The 26926-nt window shown below is 36.9% G+C and overlaps 1 protein-coding gene across 3 annotated transcripts in view; it reads right to left on the bottom strand.

The window, feature by feature from the left end:
* arhgap9 (Rho GTPase activating protein 9) overlaps nucleotides 1-26926 on the bottom strand; it is a 56307-nt gene that overhangs the window by 8616 nt on the left and 20765 nt on the right. For 2 of the 3 annotated variants that reach the window (XM_044122183.1, XM_044122184.1), the window contains exons 5-19: nucleotides 26494-26760; nucleotides 24870-24959; nucleotides 17979-18044; nucleotides 14442-14588; nucleotides 14174-14263; nucleotides 13385-13446; nucleotides 12694-12781; nucleotides 10171-10266; nucleotides 9755-9853; nucleotides 7343-7448; nucleotides 6863-6982; nucleotides 4813-4911; nucleotides 3015-3092; nucleotides 2480-2533; nucleotides 1589-1723 (exon numbers count right to left, since the gene is read on the bottom strand). In XM_044122183.1, the coding sequence (XP_043978118.1) occupies nucleotides 1589-1723; nucleotides 2480-2533; nucleotides 3015-3092; nucleotides 4813-4911; nucleotides 6863-6982; nucleotides 7343-7448; nucleotides 9755-9853; nucleotides 10171-10266; nucleotides 12694-12781; nucleotides 13385-13446; nucleotides 14174-14263; nucleotides 14442-14588; nucleotides 17979-18044; nucleotides 24870-24959; nucleotides 26494-26760 (1597 nt within the window). The remainder of the gene's footprint in view (nucleotides 1-1588; nucleotides 1724-2479; nucleotides 2534-3014; nucleotides 3093-4812; nucleotides 4912-6862; nucleotides 6983-7342; nucleotides 7449-9754; nucleotides 9854-10170; nucleotides 10267-12693; nucleotides 12782-13384; nucleotides 13447-14173; nucleotides 14264-14441; nucleotides 14589-17978; nucleotides 18045-24869; nucleotides 24960-26493; nucleotides 26761-26926) is intronic. The other variant, XM_044122185.1, reaches the window with a different exon arrangement.

The raw sequence follows: 26926 nt of genomic DNA, 5'->3' as shown, positions 1-26926 counted from the left end.
ATGAATATAACATATTTTTAACCTCATAATTTGATGGTGACAAAATGAGAAAACACCAGAGTGAACTCTGTCCTGGTTTTGACTCAGTAGGAGCAAAACCCTGGTGTTTATTCATTATGAAACGAGCCGAGGACAAACACAAAGAGATTAAATCAAAATATATCCTGCGCAGGTGGTCTGGTGGTCTGTATGTTTCCGAAGTTAATTTTAGAAATCAGCCAACACAGATTTAAAATACTAAGAGCAAAAACTAAAACATGTCATTCAAAAATGTTGTGAGGTTTAAAACGTTTCAGACCAGTAACAAAGCTAATTATTTTAATATGCTTAGTAAGGCATTTTTTTTCCACTCACATCTGCTGTGAGGCAATTTTAGAAAGCAAATCAAGATGCACAGTGCAATGCAAAAATATTTTATTCCCCTTGAACCCAATATTAAATAGCATAAATTGTCAAGTGAAAGTAACTAATAGCTTTAAATTTTTTCATGAGAAAATTCCAAAAATGTGGCAAATATCTGCATTCCTCATTCACTTTGATACCCTTAAATAAAATCCAGTGCAGGACTAATTAATTTTTAATAGTGTCAGCTCTGCATGTAACTTAATGTCAGTACAATCATAGCTGTTCTGTGCAGACTGCTGAGGTCTGTAGTAAAACATTAGTGAGCAAACAGCCTCATAAAGAACAAGGAGCAGAGCAGACAGGTCAGGGATTAAGGAGAAAAAGCTCACAGAGCATTGTCTATCATCTGAAAATAGAAGGGTCTGGCAAAACTGAAAACCTGTCCAGATATGGCTGTCCACCTAAACTGACAAACCGGTCAAGGAGAGCATTAATCAGAGAAGCAGTCAAGAGGCTCATGGTAATTCTGGAGGAGCTGCAGAGATCCACGTCTATGGTGGGATGATCTGTCGACAGGAAAGTTATAAGCTATGGACTCCATAAATCTAGTATATTCATGGAAGAGTGGCAAGAAGAAATCCACTGTTAAAAGAAAACCATAAGAAATGTAAAGTCATAAGCCATGTTGGGGAAATAGAAAACATGTGAAAGAAGGCGCTCTGATTAGACGAGACCAAAACTGAGCTTTTGGCAAACACGTGAACCCTAAATTTAACACTATGGTAGCAGCATCATGTTATAGGGATAGGAAAGCTGATACAGTCAGAGCATTTTCTTGTGTCCACTCAAAAAACTTTCAGATATTATAACTGAAGATGGTACTACTACATAAGTGGGGCTGCATACAAATTCACACCATAATTTTTATGTCATTTTGGAAAAACCAAAGAAATAAGCAAAATGTATCACATTTCTACCAAGACAAAACTGTGCTCCAATTTGTGTTTGTCACATAAAATCCCCAAAAAATACATTGATGTTTGTTTCTATAACATTACAAAATTTGAAAACCTCAAGGGGTATAAATACTGATGCAAAGTACTGTATTTACATTTCTCTTTGACAGAACAATTAAAAATTATTGCCATTTTCCGATGTTCTCCCTCAGTGTTCAGTGAAAGACTGAATAAAATGTGCCATATGATAGAACCCATGCAAAAGGGTTCAGAAGGCGGTCACTCACTGACTGTCTCCACGATGTCGGTGAAGAAGCCGTAGGGAACAAGCGGTTCAGGAAGCTCACGAAAGAAAAGTTTCAAAGCTCCGGTGACGACATGGACGTCCTCCCACTCGCTCTCGTCCAAATTCAGCTTCTCCTCTGAGACAAGGAGGAAGATTAAACGGGAGGGGGAGGAGAAGAAGAAAAAAAAATCAGACAAATGAAGTCAGAGGAAGAAAATGAAAGAGGATTAAAAAAAAAAGTTCAGTTGAACGATATGACGTAAGCAGCGAGTTAATTCACTTCAGGGCTGAGGCGTAACATGAAGGCTGGTAGCTGCAGGAGAAAGATAGGGTGAGAAAAGTAAGAAAAAGCACAAAATAAACACCTACGCTTACGCAGACACACTCTTCAGACAATGAAGCACACTTCTTTTACAACAAGTCTGACTAATGCTTCTCAAATTGAACCAAAATGCCAAACGCTTTGAGGAACAGCAACCTGTACAATTCTGAAGGGAGAAGCATCAGTCAGAAGTACAGCTGAGGTAAAAAGCATGTAAAAAAAAAAGGACAATTTGCTGCTCTGTCCACTTGGTGGCGCCCATGGACTGTGTGATAACTGTGTACAACCTGCTGCATGTTATTACATCAGAAATCTTGAAGCACAGAGGCCTAAAGGGACACACACATCAAGCAAACAGTATCACAACAACGACAAAAGAGGGGGAAAAAATGCTATTCTGCTCCCGTCTGCACGGCAGCTCAGCTCTGCTATAGTCAGCTCTCTGGGTGGGCATTGTGGGGACCTTTTCCCCCCAGGGAGGCATTCACATTATACTGTGCACAAAACACAAAGCAGGTTGAGTTAGAAAAGAAAGCAGGCCGATTTAATTCTCCTTCTGCCTGAGACTACCTTGTACCAGGTCCGCTGGGAACATGAAACGGCCGTCTGTGGTCAGCGCTCGTTCTGCAAAAACCAACAGTTATTCAGACCGATTTCTGCTGTGTCCGCTTTATCAGCAACGAGGATGTGAAGTGTAAGTCAGGCAGTAACAAATTTCACTCAGGTTAAAAGTCATTTTTATACTTTGGACATTATCTATAATCAACATTTAACAAAGATTGTAAACAACCTTTAAATTATAGGGATTAGCTTATTTTTTTCATGTCTAAAATGCTTTTCATGTTAGGTTAATTTTGTTTGAAAAGTTATCATCTATTTAAATCATGTTTTTTTACACTTTAGGTTACATTTAAATGGTAAAGACCGAACATTTATGTAATGAAACCAGAGTGCACAGTTATTGTATTCTTCATAATAACAGCTATATTTTTGAGTAAAAGAGGAAAGTAAAAAACTGAGCATTTAGGCTAAATATCATTGTATTTGACAGAATTAGCAGAAATTGACACAAGTGCTTTTCCCCCCTCCTCTCTATCATCCTCACCGTGGTCCACCAGAAAGCGAAGTTTCTGAATCACAGCCAGGTTTCCCGAGACTCTGTAGATGCCATCAGTGTCCAGTCCTGCAACACATCACACACACACCCACACATGCACACACAAGTTAGATACAAGAGGTAGCCTTTTCGTCTGACAATCCTGGCCATGTGAATCAATAAGTTATTGAGAAAATGAAGTGTGCTGTGTAAGTCCCTGAATTTGAGAGACAAAGTGGAGATGAGAGAAGTTTCACAATGTTTTGCAATCCAAAATAGAAATAGACATGTTACATGATTGCATGACATCCTCTGACCACCTTGAGCTTTTTCGTAACATTTCACCACCTGTCGTTTAACAGCCGACCTACAAAGTTGGAGCAAAAATGTCTTTTGTAAATCTATAGCCACTAGGCAGATCTAAAAAGGTACAGCAAGATCACATTTGCTACTTGATGCTATTATAACTGTAAGATTTTTGTCTAAAATAAATTTTCAATTTGTCTTGTAATCCAACAACTATTTAAATGTGTGACTATGTCATCTAAAAAAAAAAAAAAAATAAAATTCACTGATTTCAACACTGATTCACAAAAAATACTGTCTGGAGGAGCTATTTAAAGCAAGTAGGAGTTTATATTCATAAATGTAAAGTCAGTTCCATCTAATTATGTACAACAAATGACCATGGTTAAATTTTGAGGAAAAAGTGAAGAAACTAGCAAGCTTGAGAAATCAAAACAGCTGTGAAATATGGGAGTGGCAGAATCATGCTGTGTGGGTGTTTGGCTCAGGGAGGGAGAGGTGAACTTCACCAAGCCGATGGTGTCATAAACAAAGCAATATCTGTAGAACTAAATGAAAGCCTCAAGACATCAGCCATGAAAGTAAAACTGGGAACATACGATTTTCCAAATGGACAGTGACCCTATGCCTACGGTCAAATTACTGACAAAAGAGCCTAAAAACAACAAAGTTAATGTCACCTAAAGGAATGGCCTACAAATCTGAATTGGCTACACCAGTTCAGAAGGAATGAGAAAACTCAAGCAAATTATTAGATGCTTGATATGTTCTTTTTGCATATTGATTGATAAACTTGTTTTTCATCACATGATCCAGACAGACTCATAATTAGTAGTGTGGAAGGTGTGAAGTAGTATACTCGAAGTGAAACTAATAGTTTTCCTCCTCATCTGTGACAGTAAATTAAATAAATAAATTAAAGCTAAAGAGGATAATCTACTTAAGCTTCTTTAATCTTTTGCACACTGTAGTTCCTTATTTATCCAAGCAAATAAACTGTTTTATACCTTTAAGAAATCAGAGAGTATTATGCCTTTGTTATTTCTAGTTTTTTCACAAGATAAAAAAAAAAAAAATATTTGTCTCACTTTGTCGAAAAGGTTACATCATAGACTTAAATGCCTTGAACTCACGGTGTTATTCCCTTGACATATTTAATTAATCAAAACCAGGTTTTAGAATCCTAATAGCTTTTTTACCTTGTGAGCATGAAATATTTATCGTTGTGTTGTTTCAAAACAAGTACATTTTCTCTCATTTATCTCTCCCGGTCTGGCAGCTGTCGTCTTCTCTGGATCACAGCATTGTTATTTTTGCTCTCCATTGGGCCATCACAACTATTTCTAGCAGCTACGGTTTACAGGATTTATGGCACAACTCTGTAAAAGCAGTGGGCTCAGAGTTGCTGTCAGCTGATGCTCAAAACAGATTTCAGGACCTGCTTTACCCCCCCACACAATGTCCACAGTCAGCTGTGATCACGTGTTTCCAGTGACTGTACCTCTCTTCTCCACAGCCTCTGTGCAAAGTCTGACGAAGCGGGGGACGGTGCTCCTTTCTCTCTCGCAGAGCATCTCCAGGCGGCAGCCAAACACCTGATCTAAGGGGCGAAGACAGATGGACACAAAAAGGCTGTTTTTTTCCATGTTGGTTTAAAAGGTTGTTTTCATCATGTCAGAGCTACAAGATGCAGTTAATCTTCCAAAAACGACATTCAGTGGGAGAGAAACCCCCTCTCGTTTGAGTCAGTTCCCAGCAGACGTGTTTGCTCTCACACTAGATGATGCAATTCATATCGTGCACTGTACTCCATAAACTATAGAGTAACTTAAATGTGCGTCTCCAATATACAGCTACAATGGAAGAGTTAAAACAAAAAAAGAACAACATGCAGCTAGTAACAGCCACGAACCTCAAAAGCACATTCTACTGTAGAAGTCACCCTTCCAATAATCTGAATGTTAATTTTAAATCACTATAAAATTACATTTTCTGACACAAGGAGAGCCTTTGGAATTAAGTCACCATAAAATGAAAAACCAAGATGATTATGGGTCAACTGGAACCGTAAGAAACGACAGCTTATCGTTGTCAACAAAAATCAGATTATTTTCCTGACAAGAAATACCTTGCCGAGGGGGATATGTTAAACGGATTTGCGACAGCTTACTCGTAACATAAAACACTAAGAAGTAAGCACATTTATTGTCCCAAAAGGTTCTGTCTAAAGGAAAAGCGAACAGAAATTGTGAAAGTAAAAAGGTGAAGGAATCAGGTCTGAGCAGAGTTCACGGCACGGCCACAGCAGATGAATCTGGTAATGAGTCACCAGGCAGACCATCGGGTCAACCATGGACGCTGGAGGCAGAAAGCGTCTTGTTACTTAGTTTATAAAATAACTGTTTTAACAAGTTGTTTTCTTATTTTTAGCTGCTCTCTGTCAAGTTCAATCAACTTCCCTTCCAACTTCTAAATGTCTAGGGTCAACTTAAAGTACCTTTTCACGGCATATATAATATATATATATATATATTTATGAATAATTATCATTATGATAGAAGTGTGTAATCGAACAGTTTGTGTACCAAGACATACTGTTATAAGATTTTGACAATAGCGTCCCTGTCATGCAGTAAAACACATTGAATATGTGGAGAACATATGTCTGTATTGATTAAGATACTTCAAGTATTCAAATATGTTTTATTGGTCTTATTTGTTTTTAGTGACTCACTGTGATGTGCTTTTTAAGATAATAATCTATCTCCTTTTGGTCAGGAACAAATTTTTAAAAAAGTCAGATCAGGTCGATATTTCAAAATATATACATTTCTTTGTTTTTCAAAAACATCTAATACATATTTCAATGCTTTATATGGGCAAAGATGCTGATTAATCTATATGTTATTTAAATATAGCTTACAATCTGTAAGTAGATTTGCTGACAAGTTATTTTCTACTGCATATTATAGTCTTCTTTTAGAGAAAGCTAAGTTGAGGTTGTTTTGCAGTGTAGATGGCTCTAATGTTTTCATCAGCAGACCTGATGGGACACGCATGTATATCTGTATTTATAGACCAGGCATTATGATGTTTCTCTGAAAATTCAAATGTTATTTATTTCATACAGCATTTAAAAACGAAGCTTATACAAGGTGCTGAAGTATTTTCCTCCTAAAGCATCTGAATCACGGCTTATTAAATGGCTCATAAAGAACATTTTAAATAACATTACTGCCCACTGCAAGATGAATAAATTATGTTTTGTTACTAGTGTGAAAAAAGTTACTTACTAAACATATCAGGAGAATTGCATCACAAAATCACCAGGGAATGTGGCATCACTGCAGGATAAATGCTGACACTTCCTGCCTGCCATCATAACTTTAATCCGTTTCACTTAAATCACACAATCTCTTTACATAACTTTAAAATAATCTTGTGATTCAGCTTAAAGAATAATGTAGTATAATAATACATCATTTTATGATTCTCCATCTATATTTTTCAATAAACATCTTGATACTTAGATGTTAAGACAGAAATCTTACCTTTAATGAGCCCTTTCTCCTGCAGAGCCTGCAGAGGAGGTCTCTTCAGGATCAGCTTCTTCAACCGGGTCTTCACTCTTTTCCTTTCTGTGTTTTCCAGGTTAGATGCAGAGCGAGGGACTATATAAGGAAAAGAAGAGGAGGCAGCAAAGAGGGAAGACAAGGTAGAGGAGGTCAGTGCAGGGCGTTCGGCTGCGGGCCAGGAGAACAGAGGAGGAGGGATGGTGGTGAGAATGAAAAGCGGGAGCGCCGGGCGACGACGGAGGTGAGCAAGGACTGACGGTGGGATTATCTGCCATGGGGGCTGAGCTAAGAAATAGGTGGGCTTGATGGAAGAGATGATGGAAGTCACGATAGAGAGATGCAAGAAGCCTGCATGGAGGTTCAGAGAAAATAGTGATAATGCTGAGAGAGGCTGTGAATCAGAGAGGAGGGGAGGAATGGCAGGAGTGACAGAGGCAACAGGAGGGCACGACTTACGAGAATTTCTCCTGTCATCCTCGTCACCGCTGTGGTCAAGCATCTCCACGCTGCCAGCTCGCCTCAGAGAGTACTGGAGGACATTTTCTAACGGATTTTCTCGATCCTGCAGAATGAAGAGGGAGGTCGATATTGAGTAACACGGTACAAGAGTTTTAAACAAATCCCAAATTTATTCATGCATTTCTTTCAAGCTAAAGTAATAAGACAAGCTTTCAAAGACGTCCAGAAAGCCCGAAGAACTATTGATGAAGAAATGGTTGGAAAATGAAACATTTTTCTTTTGTTTTTCAAGAACATTAATTTTTCTTTTGGCTTTTTATCCTATTAGTTCAAGAACTTCAAAGTATTTTTTCTTAGGTTACAGTCCATTATCCTCTTGTCCAATATCAATGTTCCCCTTGGCAAGGCATTTCACCTCAAGCTCAGTCGATTTAACATTTATTTGCAAATTAGGCATTGTGAAGAGGATGCAAAATACATAGTTTGCCAGCTTTTTTACAAGTAAAAACCCAAAAGGGGCATATTTACCTCCCCTGAATAGACTGATTCAATTCATGTCTCCTTTGCACCTCTGGAATGGGAAATTTTATTCTTCATCGCCATACAACTTAAGTTCAGTCTTATTGGATAGAGTTCCCCAAATCTAACTTTAAAACATTACTTAAAAACACACCTGCAATTTGCAAAGTTTAGAGAGAAAGGTTAAAGATTAGCCTACAGTCCTGTAAGGGAAGAAATAAATCTGATAATGGACACCTGAACTTGTCTGTGGTCTGTTAATAAAAAAGTTGTTTGATCCTCTGGATTTAGAAGAAGCTTGAGAGATCAACCAGCTGTCTGCCCAGTTATGAGAGGCATCTTGAGTTCTTTTGAGGAAATAAAATAACCCTGAAGTTAAACATTACTAATAGATGCAGATTTCTTAAAAAAAAATTGTTGCACCACAAGAGAAAACTTGATGAAACTAAGTCTGAATCATTTGAAGTTGAGCTCAGGCACAGATGATGATCTCATTAACATCATCAATCACTTACAGGCTATGACAGACTTGTTTGTAAGAGGTGTTTTCCTGCTAAGTGCAACCAAGAGTGAAACATGAAGTCAGAAAATAATTTTACAGAATGCCCACTATTTCATGCTTCAGAAAATCACCTATAACACTTCATAAACAAAGTACACAAATTATACTTGGAGAATTTTGAGAACATGAGTCAAGAATTAAATATGGGAAGTATTAAAACATCACAGCAAAGAGATTTCCTCATCACAACATTAGAACTAAAAATCTTCTCCAAGCAAAATCAAAGTAAGAACCCAATAAAAAGAATGTTGACAGATTCCCCCATGGGACATGACAGTTATAATGTTTTCAAGTAGCTTTTGAGCTGCTTTTCCTGTTGTCTGCCTACAACAAGACAGCCACACATATTATGTTTGTTCTAGCTTGACCAAAATAGTCACAGTCTGCAGATCTGTACCTTAGCTTATCTTAAGCATGAGTATGAGCAGGTGAAGGGATTTTCAGTACAGATGGAGCATAGTATGCTTAAAAATATTTTTACTCTGGAGCAGCTCTACATGTGTAGCCAGAAAAACGCAGTGCTCCCAAATTGTCTCCTTTTTCCACTAAAGAAGTGATTGTTTCAGAGTCAGAAAGGTTTATTTGCAATAAAACTGCAGCATGAAAAACTAACTGCAACTTTCAATCTCCCAACAACAAGCACAGCCAAGCCTGTGTACAATTTGGAGGTCTGTGCACTTTTCCACATCAGAGACCCCAGCACATACTATTGCAGTAAATATTGGCATGGAAAGAGTGGGCTGATTAATGCAGCTCCTTGGAGAGATTTTATGGGTGCACAATGTGCATCACACCAGCAGTACCAAAAGTCAAACCATGACGTCTTTTGAGCTCTGTCAAATGTTATGTTGTACCTTTGGTATTAGGCTAGTCCTATTTTAAATTACATATCTGGATAACATTTCCAAAGCCCCATAATCAAAAGGCAAAACATTTATACAACTCGCAGGCTTCTGTCTTTAATTTTAATTCACAAGATACCACAAAACACAGGTATTATCTTGTGGTTGTTCAGAACTAAGTTGCTAAAGGAAACAGAACCTGGTAGATGTTTATGTAACCCGAAAACCTGTAGAAACTGAACAAAGCCTAAAAACAATTAAATAACAATCAAATAAACATGTCAATGTATTAACAGGTCTCTAAATACAATCTTATGCTAAGATAAGTAAGCACAACCCCTAAGCTGAAGTAGACAGAAGTCTGGATGTGAATGTTAATGTTCATATACTGAGGTAACTTCTTTTATATAACAGGAAACCATTATAGCCACCAACAGAGAAATGGTGAGTTGGAACTTCATGTTTCTGTGTCTGTGTTTATCTCACCAGCCTGTCGATGACACTCTTGATGGTGTTGTACCACTCTCTGATCAGAGAGTCTGTCTCTGACTGCAGCAGGAACTCGTTGCCAGTGATGGTCCGCAGCTAAAACAGACACAAACAAAATTCTCTAGAAAACGGTGATTTGATTTAAATAACAGAAGAGCAATGACAAAAATCCCAACCAGATTCAGCTACATTTCTCTGGAAAGGAACATTTAAACTGTTTTTTTTTTCCTGATAAGGTCATTGAAGAATCATCAAGTCATTCTCACTTCCCTCCTGCACAAGTGACCGCTTTCTTCCAGGAATTACATTTTTATCTGGTGTCTGAGTGCACAACTTACATTAATATTGATTATTTTTGTGATTTTTGAATAAATCAACTAAATATCTCTATTTTCACTTGATTAATGTGTTACCTTGAAGACATTTTTTTTGCTGGACAGATCGTTGGCCCAGTTCAGCTTTGCTCCTCTTAAATCCACACTGCTCTCTGGACGGCTGTTTCCTGGTTTCTGAGTTTGATTAACATGCAAAAAAAAATTATGTGTTAATTTTCTCTTGTCTACATAGCCAGAATCAAGCCAATAACTTCCTAATACATGTATTTTTACATTTTAAGGGAGTACTTTTTCTCTTTATCACGTATCTATGCTTTTCTCACAACTCCTGCAGCAGAAGAGTCTATCACAAGTTTTATTAGTCTGGAATTTTGTGTCTTAATGTCCAGATTACCGAAGATAACATTAATTAGTTTCGTATTCGTTATGTGCTGTAAAAAGTAAGAAACCTTTGAATTTGTGGTACTTTTAATATTCTAATAATGTTGGTGTGGCTGAGCATTTAAAAAGGAAGCAAGTGCAGGCTAATGCACAGAGAAGAGGCAAATGCACAAGGTACTATTGAAGAGTGGATCCAACATCACTATATATGGAGAGAACTAGTAAATAACAGAACTAAAGCAAAGACAAAAAGAAACTAAATCAGAGGAACTCAGTAGCTTTACTGTGATCTCAGATGTCAACTCTCATGGCACAATACCCAAAGTTAACAGGTTCTAGTTGCAAGGTGAGAAACCAGAGAGATTTACCAGAAATTAAGCTAAGTGTGCCAGGTAACTGCTACATTAGCAATAGAAGCAGATTACAAAGTACATATTTGCACTCATTGATGGAGGGAGAAAAACAAATTGCTACAACATCTACAACTATATCTTACACATGCAGGGATCATGTGACATTTTAAAATTAAGGTAGGTGAAACTGAAAGTTTCCAAGGAGGAATTCAGACCTCTGCAGACGTTGAAGTTGTTCTTTCAACTTGACACTAGAAGTGTAGCAATTAAATTTTTGTGGCCAATTCCTTGATCTATCAATACAGATTTAAGACAATTATTATTTTTCCTTAAAAACTAAAATATAAGAAGATGCATGAAGAGCAGAGGTGGGGACAACATGCCTGTCTGAGAAACAAGTTGATGCACAATAGCATTTTTTTTTTTACTGTAATTTCAAAAGAAAAGATAAAATGACATGTTGAACTATTGTAAGCTCTTACATTAGCAATTAGCACTATGAGTGTGGTTAGCATTTCTAAAGCAGGACTCTGTAAATTCTAGAGAGGATTTAAATGTATCTTAATCCTCTAATTGCTAAAAGGCTACCAACCTGTAAGGATCCAGCATGTCCACTGACAGATACGAGTTAAAGGCATTAAAAGGACAAAATAAGCTGTTAGATATGGAGATTTTTATGTCTACTAATGAGAAAAATATATATATATATATTTTATTTTTATTTTTGCAGACAGAGTGGTGATATGTCTAGTGCAGGGGTGGGAACTCCTGGTCCTCGAGGGCCGGTCTCCTGCAACTTTTAAATGTATCTCTACTTCAACACACATGAGTCAAATGATGAGGTCATTGGTAGGACTCTGGAGAATCTGACTGCACTTGGGAGGTGATTCAGGTGTGTTGGACCAGGGAGACATCTAAAAGTTGCAGGACACTGGCCCTCGAGGACCAGGAGTGCCCACCCCTGGTCTAGGGATACCCTGCGAATTACCCCCACCAACTCCACAATAAATAAGCTGAATAGCCAGTGGACGGATGGAGGGATGGTTTCAAGAATTGTCAGGATTCTTGACAATTGCTAGAATCTGGTCATCAATGAACATTTTAGTGAATCACTACTTGGAATGCATAATAAATATGTACTAACTAACTCGCATTCTACAAGTTTGAGGAGTGATTCTGCTCCAACCTAATTCAAATAGATCATCTCCTTGGCCTGTTACCAAGTTTTTCAGCTGCTTGATAATGTCACTATATTCAAATTTGGTGTGTTTAAAAGTGGTGACATTTAAAATCTGCAAGATACTCTCCCTCGGGACAAGAACCACCCTGACACAGAGGAGAAATATGAAACAGAGGTGTGATAATGAAAGATTGTAATCAAATGTGAGTGGATATGAGAACTAACTAAACAGGCCACCATTTTACAATATGTTTTGTAAAATTTAGGCAACTCTGAAATGTAATATTGTCGAAGCTATGTTATTAATATCTATAATATGTAGACTTGAACAAATATAGAAAAAACTCCCACTGAACTTTGTATTAGGACAATCAAATATAGTGACGGTCTGTCAGTTTGAAAACTGTAACTTCTTAAAATCATGGTGGAAGTACCTGACCAACAAATAATTAAATCATGGCCAACTGGCTAATTGCTGCAATATGCACCCATATATGTGGCCTAACAGATGCTTCAACACACGACCTGATTCTGAAATCAAAACAAATACGACAAAACTGCTTGTGCAAAATGTTCCCAACAAACTTTGTCTGTTTATTATTTTAAAACCAAGTTTTTTGTTCTTGTCGTTTTAGTTTTCTTGCAAAAAAAAATATAAACAAAAACATAGTTTGTCTGAATTCTCACCCAGCTGGATGGTGTCTGAGATTTTGGATCCTTGAAGAAAACCAGACTGTTTCCAACCAACACCACCCAGGAAGGACTCCAGTTTTTTCTGCAAAAACACATTTAGATCAACTCTGGATTTTTATTCCTTTTTGTTCCTCTATTTGTCTAGAAATGTTTTGACTTTCCAAATACATTCCATTGTTGCTGTGTTCTCTGATGTCAAAGCGGAACAGGGCAAGCATAACATAGAATGCTGTGTTATAATTGCACCCAAATAAATAGTCATGTCTCTGGCAGATATATGATTATTTAGGCAATTTTGTATGTAATTTAGCATGGTGTTTGGTGTCATGTTATATAAAAGATTTGATTTTGGAAATGATCTCCAAGACATTTGGCCTCCTTCCTATCAACTTAATGTTTATCTCCATCCACAAATTTACTATCAGATTCTGGCTGGGCTGCTTAACATTACCAATAATTTCAAGTCAAGAGAAATATATTGATAAACATGGTCACACTAATCCTAAATCTGGCAGGGATTTTAGTAATTTTGCTTAAGTTTAATAATAAAAAATATTCACTTTTTAAATTGTTTTTAAAAATCTATTTCCTTTTTTTTTTTTAATCAAAAATTGTGCAGAGGAGAATGTGTCAGGGTTATATCACATTTATCTCAACTGTAAACTTATCCGTAATACAGTCTCACCTCAGCTTCCTGCCTCCTTCTGCAATCTTTGTCTTGTTCAGGAGGCCTGCCTTTTCCAGCTCCTAGGAAAACATGTCAAAGAGTTTAATATGAAAACCTGCAATGTTCATCCAGGCATATCCTGAAACACTACCGGTAACACCTAAAATAAGCAGAGATAGCTGGAATTAAAAGAGTCTCTAAGGACATGTTTAAATGTTATGAGTGAAGTTCCTCAGAGAGTTTTTTTTTTCCCTCTCTGTAATATAGTGGCTCCTGAGTGAAGCCATTTAACTTGGTTGTTGCATCACTCAAAAAATAGCAGTAGGGGAGCTGCTGTGAAATCTCCCACTGCGGTATGGCCCCGTTTAGGACGCGAGAGAGTAAATACTGTCTGTGAAGCTATACTGTAAGTGCTCAGTGCAGTATGGGAAGACTTGTTAGTGAGAGAAGGCAACTTTAAACAGATACCCCCAAAAATAATGGTGTATTTTTTATAGACAATATAAAATATCTGTTGTAGTAGTGGATCTGCTCGCTGGAAAGGCAATTATTACTGATCACCCCCCCTTACAAAGTCTGCAAATACATTCAAACATTGCTGATTTAGAAAGTTTTCTGAGTGCATTACTCTTATATTATTATTATTATTATAATAGACAATTGCTAAGACTGCTAAAATTGACCACATTCAGTCAGGCTTTTAGATGGACTTTCGCAGGAAGAGGAAGTGGCTGTTTTGGGAAATTATTGTAGCAAAAACATTTCCCATGAATTCATATCCACAAGCAACATTTTAGGTTTTCTCACCGGTGTGCATCCGTCACTGTCCGGAGAGCTCTCTGGAGAAGGAGGTTCAACAATGATGTTGGTCACATTAGAGGAGGAATCTCTGTGCAGCTGGACCAGATACAAAAAGTAAAGAGAGCATCACTGTTCACCCATCTGTGTTTGTGTGCAGAAGGCATTTGGCTTCGTGTGGTAATTATTTAGTAATTAATTGATAATTATTTCCTCTGTGTAAGCATCGCACACACAGCTGATGAGAGTATGAACATGTTTGCATAGAGGGCAATACCTTTCCGTTCTCAGACGGGATCACAGACTGCGTGTGGCAGAAGTCCGGCCTGACATCATGCTGGGATCCAGAGTTATGGCACTGTTCTTCTGTATTTGTCAACACAGATGTGCTCAGCGTGTCGGAGGAGATGGCTCGCTCAATGTTCTTTACCAGCAAATGGTTAAAGCCATGTAAAAGACAGAATGAGAATATAAATGAACCAACAAAGAAATACAAACAGGTGAGTCAATACAAGTGGTTTCAAAAGATGTTATGGTGCTGTGAAGATGCACTTGCCTCTCTTTTTTTCACATAAACATTTCAGATCATCAAAGAAATACTAATATCAGATAAACAAAACCAGAGCACTCTTCTTTGTATGGCTGGTTTCATTCAGCCACACTGGAGGGTTTTCATGTTTAGGGTCATGCCACAGCATCTCTTTTGGACTTAAGTCCAGACTTAATGTTAAGCAAGCACAAAGTCATTATTTATGTTATCCATCCAGAGATCAACTTTCTGGTGTGTTTTCAATCACTGTCCTGTTGTAAAACAAAAAAGAGTTTGACATTCCTTTTCAATTTTCTTATGGAGAGCACAATTCTTGCTTTCATCAATTATTCCTTCAGGTCTGGCCTCAGCACAGCAGCATAAGCCCATCACACCACCACCATGTTTGAATATATGAATAAAGGAAAACTGGCATATTCCACTTTCTCTTAAGGTACTGAGAATAATGATAATGCATTTTTGCCAAATGTGGGATAGAGCATTCTGTTTCTTTTGATCATCAGTGGATTTGCAGTTTTTACAGAATATCTATGCATGCTGTTTATGACATTGTTGTTCTACTGCTAGCATAGAAGGTTCATATTTTGTGGTGCAACTGTGATCGGGCAATTGGATTAGAAAGAACTGGTGCAAACTGACTCGGACTGACCAACTTTGGTAAATAAAAGAAGAAAAAATTAATTCATTGTAAAATGGATGCTCTGAGCATTTAACAAGTTTTTTGTTTTTTTTGTTGTTGGGTTTTTTTTTTTTACTAAAATGCTCACATACAATTTTTGGTGAAAACTATGGTATGTAAATGAACTGCACTTTATCTGTTCTAAACAGATTGTCGCTTCTCTAATTAGTTTTAGAAAACCCTCTCAGTTCTCTGAGTAAAATCGAAAATTTGATATGAAAATTTGGAAACATATATAAAAGGCAATTATTTTAAATGCAGAGTAGTCGTAGATACAGCCCCATGTAAGAACATAGAACTGTGTAAAAGGCTTCTACTTTTTGTGCATCTAAAGCCTTATTAAAGTTCCCCATCTCTGGAACCCAGTTAGAACAATCAGCCTAAAGATCCCAACTGATGTTTGCATCTCTTCATACAGGGAGGATTAACTCTCAGAGCCAAATCTGCTGCTTTGCAAAGAGCAGGCCTTTAAAAAGAGCTTTAAAGCAAGAGCACCCACACCCCACTGTGACGCAACATGTTGCAGTAGAAACTGCTTGAGTAACAATCTTTCTTTTAAACCAGGAGTTGCTGTTTCACCACCTTAATATGCATAAATGCTGATCACTGAGAATCAAATCAGCATAGCTGGCTTTACATTAATGTTCTCTACAGTAAAACAGCCGAGGTGCAGGTTTTGGAAATCTAAAAGACTTTTTTGATATTCAAGAGAAGAATTTTAGGCTCCTTAAGCATCAACAAAGAAATTAGGACTACTGACAAAGCCAGGCATGCAAACAAAAAGGGAAACAACTTAAAGGCTTGTCATCCAAGGGAACACTGAGGGAATTTTTAAGTTATCTTGATGTAACTTAAAAAGCTGTGCTTTTTGGGGTAAACAACACTGCCTCATTTTTTTGTCTTTTTCTTTATGGACAGAAGATGAAGCAAAAACACACAGAGAAGCTGCAGCTTTGGAGTCTTCTCAACAACATGGGTTGTCTTTATAGCTTTAGAATTGTCAAGAAAAAGATGCAACAAATGAGGGCTTTTGTCAATTATTTTTTGTCATTTTCACTACTATTGTGAGTTTTCAACTGTGCAACAACAGTTTCAAAGCCAAAAATAAAATAAAATTTTCTCTCCTGGCAAATTCCATCTCTGTTAACTTGAAGGTAATAAGACCATGACCACAGATACAAATGTAGTCCATATGGATACTTTCAGTCCAAATTTTATTTTCTGCTCCCAAGATATTTAAATATTTGGGAGCAGCTGTCTAGGAAAATCACCTATTATAAAAATACGCTTTGAAGACACTAGATGAGAATAAAATGTATCCAACAATAACAATATGTTTATGTGCTAAATGACACAAGAAAGAAAGAAATCAGAAGTTTACATGCAGTTCTTCAGGATTTGGTAGCACTTCCTTTGAAGTGTGTAATTTGGTCTTTATAGTTTCCATCAACAAACTAGTTAGCTGGAGTTCTGGCCCGTTCCCCCTGACAGAATTGATGTAACCGAGTCAGGTTTATAGGCCGCCACACTCCCACATTCCTTTTCACATCTGCACACAAACCCTCCATAAGCTTGAGATCAGGGCTTTGTGCTGGCCACTCCAAAAACACAGACTTTGTTGTCCATAAGCCACTTTATTGCTGGTTGCATGCTTAGGTTTATTGTCCATTTGAAAGACCAATCTATGCTTAGGTTTTTACTTCCTACTCTGTGTTTCGATATGGCTTCAGTACTTTCACATAATATTATTTCCTCATGATGTCATCTTCCAGCATCAAAACAGCCCCACACCATGATGCTGCCACTATATTTTACAGTTAGGATGGTACAAGCATCCTCTTTTTTTCCCCAAATGTAGCGATGCTCTACTTAATTAAACCACTTTAGTTATCCCCAGAAAAGAAGTTAAAGGACGCACAATAAAATATTGTATTATGGTAAAACATTTTCTCTTTAGTTTTATAAGACCACTGGACATGTCTCCAAAACTGAAGGTCTCTGTCCCTGTGTGTATGTTTTATTATTTCTTTTGGAATAATGTGTTCTTCCTCTATGTCAGTACAAGGCAGTTTGGATAATGACTCTGTCTTAATAGCTTCAGCAGCATCTATTCCTCATTGCTTAAGGAGACAGTAATAATTTTGTATGTAAATGTCTTATGTCGACCACAATAACAGCTAAGTCTGTGACATATTTTCTCTCTCATGATTGAGGAATTTAACAAATAGAAATAATTTTTGTAATTTAAATTGACCTAAAACAAGAAAAGTTTGGTCTGAGGAAAAAAAACGTGTACATGTCTTTTAAATGGAGTACTGAACTGAGTTTAGAAGTAGCTTTTGCTATGGATGAACTAGCACAACACTGATTACCAGGCAGGATTTTATCTAGTGGGAAGCAAAGTCACTGAAGTTATTCTGATGTCTTGCTTTGTTAGGCAAAAGCATCCAGTTGTTCAGGGAAAGTATGTAACACTAGAACAGGGAGCTTTTGTCTTCGACTTTTTGTTCCAAGGTTAAAGCCAGGAAGAAATGCTTTAAATGCCCTCTGGTGCTAAAAGTGCAGCAGGTAGAGAAAAATCTGACCTGCTTTGTCTGCCAGCTGCTGTCAGTATTCCTCTGGTGGCTGCCAAAGACATAATCAGGTGACAGCTGAAAAGAAAGACGGAAAGTTATAAGGACAAGAATTGAAAACAAAGATTAACAGCTGCTATGTTCACTGTACTTAAAGTTAAGAGTTTAAATGTATTTCCTCTAAACTGACAGCAAAGGAATAAAGTAACATCTAATCTTCAGTTCCCTTTTGGTCCATTTCTGTAAAAATTAAAGTTGCAAAGACTTGTGTGTTTTATATTGTTGTAAAAAAACAGGATGCTGACAAATTTAAGCTCAGATCAGATATGAGTCTAAACTCACATCACCTCTTAAAACTACCTCTCTGGGCTGTTAACATCCTGCCAGTTATGACTACTTTAAGCCAGCCCAAGAGTTTGCACACAGACACTAACTCGTTTGTACTCATCTGAAGTTAATGAGGCAGTAACTGAACCGTGAGAGAGCAAAGCTCTTTTTCTAACTCAAAATTGTTGCTCTCAGGCTTTTCTGTTCAGCTACAGAGAAACGGTGTCAGCAACTATTGCCCCAATCATAAAAACCCAATATGTGAAAACGATATTTCCAAAGCAGTCAAGTCAAACAGATTGAATCCAACTCAGTATGCAGATCACATCATGTGCTGCCAGTAAAACCCAGTAAGCGCAGAGCAAAACCAGCAATAACACAGAGAAGAAAACTCACAGCAAAGGTGCTCATTATGACTGCTCAGCTGCTCGCACAGCTCAGGCCAATTCGAGTTCCCAGTGGCTTGTTCTCTGTCGACTTTACCTCCTCGGCCTCCTGTGGTTCATATCATGACAGCCCTTTTGTCCAAGTGCTGAATGTAAAAAACTCATGCACCTCTTCTCTGCGCACCAGTTGAAATCTACTTCCCCATTCAAGAGGGAAGCTGCCTTTATCTGCCCACACAGTCAGTCTTGTGTATAACAGCACATCAGGAAGGTGTGTGCTCAACTGAATCATCACAGCAAGTTAACATTGCCACATTTACCCCTGTCCAACTATTTCTGTCTGCAAGAGCTATACAATACAACTCAGATACTTTACTTTATTGAACGAGAAAAAAGCTGATTGTAATTTAAGCTTCAACCTTTAACTGATAGGAAAAACCAAACAAAGTATCAATGTGTTGCATTAGTAGTTCTGAGGAATGACTTTAACTTTCTGTTATAGAGCCTATTCAAAAACTGGGTCTTCAGTTTTTGAAGACCCAGTTCTGTGTTTAATCAGTTTTTCTATTTTCTGAAAAGGCTTTAAGTTGTATGTACCCCGTTAGTAGGAATGGTTCAGCACAGGCAAAGCCACATTAAGTTTGAATGCATCAAACTGACTAAGTGTTGTAACCTTTATCTCTGAGCTGACATTGAAATGTTGAGAAACAGGTTTCACACAAAGGAGGTTTTAAATGCTATAAGTATTTTACTGTACGAAAAAAAAAAAAAATTCTGATGCAATGCAGTAGCTTGAAGGATGAAAAAGCTGGACTTTCTGAAACAATTTATTTTCCAGTTCAATGTTTGGAACATCAATAACTTAAACTAAGGTCATGTAAGTGTGTTTGGCATTTTAATAAAAAACAAAAAAAATAATTAACAGAAAATGCTGATAATTATAGTTACATTAACAAAATTAAAAACAAACATTTTACTGTTTAGATTTTGGTACATAAAAGTATAAAAAATATATGACAAACAAATCCCCAAAATATTATGCTTTATTCTCATTTTCTTTCTTATTCAACAACACAAATTTGATTGCTGATAGCTTATGTATTAGGCTGTTTGATCAGTTAGCTTGCTAACATAGGTTTTACTATAACTACAGTGATAAGTGGCACTCCTTTAGTTTCCACACCCCGGATGTTTGGGCGTTTTGTCATTAAAAGTGTTTCCGTACCGGCCAGATGTGATACATGCCAGATGTGATGCTGCAGATAAGCAGCAATGTGTGGGGGAGGGGCAATTCTATTTACACTACATCTGGAGAAAACTTCAGTGACTCCAGTACTTTCTCTGGGACTACCTTAAAAGGATTTTTTTTTTTGCAGTTTTAAAACTATTATTTCTAAAATCTCAATGATTCTTCCATGATGACAGGGAGGTAGAAGAGGCAATAATTAAAAAAAACACACAGAAAAGAGAAATATAATAATGATAAATCATTTTATGGCTGGTCTATATCATATTTTGTTCAGTAATTCAACAAAAAACACTGCCTTATTTTAATACGTAGAATAAAAGTATCCAAATGAGTTTTATTAAAAACACTAAGCGGTTCTGTGCAGTTTATGTGCAAATACCACCTGCTCCCATCAACTCTACCCAACATGCGTCAAACTAAGCTGACACAGGTGTGCGACCACATTTCAGGGTAAGTGGAAACTAGAAAACAAGCAAGAAGAGCAGTTAAACATGTGCAGGAGAGGGACATGTTAATGTAATAAAGAGCTTCTAAAAACAACTTTCCAACAAAATCAACAGATGACTTCATTGAACAAAAATTAATAGTGTTAAATAAGATCTTTAATGTCAGCTAAATTAGCATGTTTGGAGAACATCTGAAGACTCCACTCTTGATTATAGTTCATTAGGATGGATTAATTTTCTAGTTTAACAACTATCCTCGTTTCACTTGCATATTTACAGGTGGTTTGATGTTTGCCTCCAGAATTATTATGAATTCTTTGTTTTGTCCACTTTGCTTTACTAAACTGTTTCTTCCACATTGCTGGAGGCAACAATAGGCCCAAGTACAACTGAGCCATCATTATACAGTCTAGAGGTTCCTCTCTTTCTTTCATTCCACAGGACTTATTTCCAACACACATAACCCTTGCCTACAGTATATGATCACTGGTAAACCTCACTTGGATGGAAAAAAATTATTCTACTGATGGTTTTACTATTTAGCAATTATGCTGGAGTTGCTTCAAAGATAAAATATATTCCAAACACTAGAGTTTCTTTAATCATCATAAAGGCTATTTTTCAGTTAGCAGTTCTGTTATTATAATAATACCACATGGATTCTTTGCAGAACCAGACAAATTGCATATTAATACCAAGAAGGAGTTCAAGGCACAGTTTGACTTCAACAGCGTCTTCTAGGAGTAGCTTTCTTTACTCCCCACATTTTCCACTGAATGTGTGGGGTTTAAGAATCGGTCACACAGGGAGAAATTAGCTAAGGTAGAGAGGTGTTACTTCTGCTTTTACCAAGAAAATTTGGGGTGAAGCGTCATAAAGGAAAATACAAAATATTTCAATTGGAACAATTTTGGCATTACTATATACAATATAACTTTTTAAAGTTTAGTTATTGAAAGTCACAACCTTTAAATTTTACAAGAAAAAGCTGTTTTCTGCTAACAGCATTCTCAAAAAGCTGTGAGCTACCATAGCAACAGGTCAGGCAACGCTCAACATCAGCAAGCAGAACTGACAGCAGCAGCGGTGAAAATTCACACGACAGCAGACTGAGGGTTAGGGTAGAATATTGGAAACACACTTAAAGAGGTGTTAATTAATCTATCATGCATGCTTTTGGACTCTAGGAGGAAGTCTGAAGTCTAAAACCCCTCATATAGACAAAGACACATATAAACTTCTCACACAAAAACCCTGGGTGAGATTTAAACCTACAACTCTTTAGCTTTGAGTTTACTTTGTGAGTAACCAACCAAGTTTCTTCCTAATGTTGAAGGAAAATTTACCTTAGATTCTTAACATCATAACAAATGTTGTCACCTTCTCTTTAATAATGACCATATCCAATCCAAACCCATTGCATAAATGATGAATTTCTAAAACTTGTTTAAAAGCTCTAAATCCCTTCAGTATCCAAACTTTTTAATTTGAGCCTTTACGTCAATCAGTTGGTTTGTACAAATCAAACAAAGCACCCTGATCTCAACTGCAGTTGTCAGTGAAGTTTTATGCTCTTTGAAGATCAATTCATCCTCTACTCAGTTCAGCCCAGGATCATCTATAAGTCAAGCTGAAAGCTAGCACAGATGAACTGATTAAGAAGTCAAAGCAAAAAAGGTTGCAAAGATATTTCCATAGATAAAAATCTAGACTTGAGTGCACTCCATGTTGGCACGTTATATGGGTCATTCTGGTTGTAACACCTGGTTCACAAACCCATGAGGTATGCAGTACATATTACACGTCATGTAGCACAGAATAAATAGCGACACATATAGGTCAGCAGAACTGAAGCTGACTTGATGGGGGGAACCACTGCTTTGATCATCTGTGCACTTTTCTTGATGAACAACATTAAATTTGAAACACTGATGCAATGCTGATGCAAGGCACCATTCAGACGCAAAATGCTTATCCTTGGCAATCTGGATCATGAAGCTTGTGTTGATTTACGTCGCAGACATCATCACCAATTTGGTGAATGGATCAATTTCCGTCAGGGGCTGCTTTCTTCAAGCATTTAAAACTATAAATTAATCAGTTCAAACACACATAAGCTTGACTGCGAGATAAAACCCTTTGTTATCAAGATGTTCAGTTTTACAACACTGGGACATTTGGGGTAAATGGTTTAAATTTGTTTTGATGAAAATATTCAACTAGTCTTCCTGTTTGTTGCTCTAAAGGCTGACTCCTTTTCACCAGTTCAACTAGGCTGTTATAATGCATGACGATGATGAGCTCCCCACGCTCTAACCAAAAAACATAATGTTGAAAAATCTGTCAGAGTGCAGTAAAAAGCCATCTGGAAATTTCTAATTTCTAATTTTTCTCTCTCTGTGCTTCTGAGCGTGTTTTGAAACACAAACACAAAAGATTCACATGAAAGAGATGGGCAGTATGCATGTGCATGTGTGTGTGTCTGTGGTTTGTGCTGTTTTTGTTTACAAATGACAGAGCACAGCTACTTGCACTTAAACATGTGCAAGATTATTATTATTTTGTAATGTTTGCTCTCCGGGAAAAGCACTAAGTTAACAAATAAAAAGCCAAGAGACTTTTCCAGAGTCAAATGAATTATCATTAAAGATTAATGTATATCTTCACTGTACTGACTCACTTGGTAAATAAATAAACACATTTTCTTATTATAGCAAACATCCTTGTGATGAGTAGCTTTGATTCAACTAATTAAAAGGCATTTTGAGGGCTTATAAAAAAAGTAAATAGCTGGTGGAAAACGTAACATAATATAAATAGATAACGAAACATCTTTCTAAAACCTATCTTTTGTTAAAAAGAAAAACATAAAAACATTATGAATGCAAAATTCAAATAACCACAATTATACATACTACTAATATGCAAAATGCTTTTGATAAATGAATCTTTTAGTGAAGATTCTTAATCTCATAAAATCAAGACATATATATACTACCGTATATTATTATTAGCACCCCTTTGCACTCCTTTGGCCAATAGGAGCGATTGTGTTCTCTGACACAATCACTACAAATCATCCAGAATCCTAATTCTTTTCTTGTATGCTTTTTCTTGAGATTACAAAGGTGTTTCATTGGATTTGGGTCTGGTGGGCTGAAGGTAGGGGACACAGCTCCCCTACCTGTAGGAACTGTGTTCCTATCAAGTCAAATCAACCAGATTGATTTAATAGGAATAAATCTGATCAGATCAAATCCACCAGATTTCAACAATTCGTAGCGAAGAAATCTACAGAGGAAGTGCATTCCTAATGTAAATATAACTGCAAGATTTTGCAAGTTTTCAATGTGTCACATTCTGAAGTAATTGTTCCCTCTGTGTTCACATTCAACTAAGCATTTGTTTGTAAAAATATGAATGCTTTCAGACTACCTTACAAAAACATTCAGTCTTAGTCTTGTTTGACAACAGCACACAGTTTAAATAAAAATCGTACAGGCTTTAAGCTAATTTAATACAATTACATATGTAAGAGTAGAACAGAGAAGTTCTTTTTTATCAATGGCATGTCAAAAAATCTAATGTCCAGACCTTGAAATCTACTTTCCTGCCATGTTTAGATACATCCCTGCTTCTGCACAATTGAATGAAATAACTAATGGCTAATCACCAGGCCTCTGCAGAGCTAAAACTTGCTGATATGATTTAGGTATGTTGGAGAAGGAAAGTACCTAAAAGTGGAGAAAAGGAGGATCTTGAGGACTGGAGTTTGGCATCCTTAGTTTAAAAGTTGTTATGGGAAATGTTGAAAATGCCCCTCTTTGTTCACTAAAGTTTATAAAAATATTTTCATCATTTTTTTTTCTCCACACTGTGCATAGTATGTAGTAGCTATTTCCTTGAAGTCATTTCCAGATTCATGTATATTAGCAAACTACAAGGGAATGTTCTCTTGTCTTTTCCATTTTGAAGAGTAATTGGCATCAGTATAAGATCATATTTATACCCTCTTTAAACACTCAAATAATGAAAAAAAACATTACAAATTCATTGTAATGCATTTTAGGATTTCTGCAACATCCTTAAGCGGTGAAAATAATTTTGGAGGCTGCTGAAAATATATAACTTTAGTCTGAAACTCTACTAACCATTCAGTGAACTTTAATCTCCAATTGTTAATTATACAATTATACAATCCACAACTCAAATCAACACCTGAGAAAGAAATAGGCTTCTAAACATCAACAGACGAAGAGAATGAGGAAACATTTTTGCCTTTTGTTTAAACTGAAACATGTTTACGTGTGGATAAACCAAATGCAGTCACTCCACAGCACATGTTCTTTCCACATAAGCCCCAGCAGCTGACTGATTAAAACACAAACAATTTCAAGTGTTAAAACTACTGAGCTTTTCCAGGTAAATCTACTGAATTCCATAGAACTGGTTCAGTTACATTTGATCCACCTTTCCAAGGCGGTACAGTATTTACCCTGTGCATAGTTCCATTGCCCGTCTTAGAGAGGGGTAGTGACAGATGGCTGGTGTCCCAGGGTAACGTCTGAGCCTGTGCTGGACTGCCCTGCATAAGATAAACACACACAAATCTTAAAACATGGATTATCTCCTTTAAATATAACTGTTGATTTTATTTTTAAATTAATCATTGGCTTGACACCAATAATCTTATTTGCTAATATTTTTGAATAAACTGATTTTTTTTCTAATTGATTCAAAAGTCTCCCTTGTTTGTTTTGCAATCAAATGGGTTTTTTGTTTCATTTGGAGAACTATTACTTGGTGGAAGTTGTTTCCTCTGAGCAGTGACCTGTAAAATGTTTTAAAAGCTAAAAAAAAAAAAAAAAAACACAAATGCCCCACCTACATAACAGTTTAAATAAATTATTATGATACCACAAAGAAGGAAGTAGCTGTAAAAAAAAAAAAAGGATCCAAGTTTTTAGAGAAATAAAGCCCAACACAATGACATCAAAAAAACTTACTGTATCTGTTTACTCATCTGCATGACCAACACCACGGATGAAGAATGTTGCATTCTATACATTACCCAGCTAAATAATTTATAGCTCTTAAAGTTTTTACATTTAGTCTCTAACAACCACAAACCAGAAGAAGTTTCATAGGGATTTTTGCAGTAGACAACACAAAGTGGTGCAAAGTTACATTGAGGAATAAAAAATAGAAACTAAAAAGTAAAATGATGTACTCCACATTTACATTCAGCATCTTCTACTTTTTTTTACCCCTTAATAAAGTCCAGTGAAACATGTTGCCTTTAAAAGTCTGTTCATTAGAGTCTATGCATGCAATTTAATCTCAGAACAAACCAGACATGAAAAAAGTTGTGGAAAAATGTAAATCAATTTAACACAGCAAGCATGTGAAATAAAGTGCTCAGGTCACATGAGACCAAAGTTGCAACTTTAAACCAACATACAAATCTAAATGAAACTATCACCCATGCCAAATGGTGACAATGTTAGCAGCATCATGCTACAGGGTGCAAAACGCACAGGGAAGTTTGTCAGAGTTGATAGAAAGATTGATGTAGCTAAAAACAGAGCAATCCTTAACTTGTTACAGGCTGCAAAAAAGTTGACCACACTGCTGTGGTGGAAGTTCAACTTCCCACAAGACAATGCAAATATGCAAAACATGCATTTCAGGGGACTTTTTAAAATGACAAATACATTTAAAAAAAAGTAAATTATAAATTAACTAACACTGAGAAGGAAAGCAAGTTTGAAGCCATATGTCAAGCTCAAAGTTATATAGGAGTCTCAGCTAGAGAACTAGACTATTTCAATAAAAATAACTAGATCTTTAAATCCTGTGCCTTAGTAAAATGAGAAAATACCATAGAGGCGTATACGTGCAGACTTGTGTGACTGAAAATGTCTCCATTTGTGTTGATACAGGCAAGCCATAGAAACCTGGAAATGAGCCTAGCCTTTTATTCCATATCATGACCTCCACTACACTCTCCTTTAAGAGAAGACACTTTCATCTGGCTCAGAACCTGCCAACCTTTTCACACTTTAAGACCCATTCAGCAGCAGAAGGAAAGAAAAGGGTTCAGAGGGAACAGAAAGTACCTGCTGTGTTGGACTCTTATTGGTGCACTGAGAACGAGCTCTGCGAGGGGGTTTCCATGACCTCTCCTTGGTAATGCTATTGACATAATAGCATCTACCTGTGCCTGGATCGGAATACTGTTCCCACAGATCCATGATCTGAAGAGGTTGCTGACCCACAGCCGGGATGGGGGGCTCCTGCTGGGACAGATGCTTCTCCGGCTGCATTTCAGCATAAATAGGGGAGTCCTGCCAGGAGAGCTGGGACATGTAGGCCTCAGTAGGGACCTTGGATGAAAATAAAATACATCGAAATTCATTAGTGTGGTATTTTTTTATATTCCAAAAATACCACACTTCTTGTGGACTATTTTCTGCTACAGATAAAAAAGGAGTGATGCTGTTATTAGTTTTTCTCATTGTGCATGTGTATCTAAGTTTTGTGCATTCATTC

Source organism: Gambusia affinis, linkage group LG07 (genome assembly GCF_019740435.1).
Source record: "Gambusia affinis linkage group LG07, SWU_Gaff_1.0, whole genome shotgun sequence".
Lineage (NCBI taxonomy): Eukaryota > Metazoa > Chordata > Actinopteri > Cyprinodontiformes > Poeciliidae > Gambusia > Gambusia affinis.
Note: the sequence above shows the minus strand (reverse complement) of the source record. Positions and strands in the feature narration are given on the sequence as shown.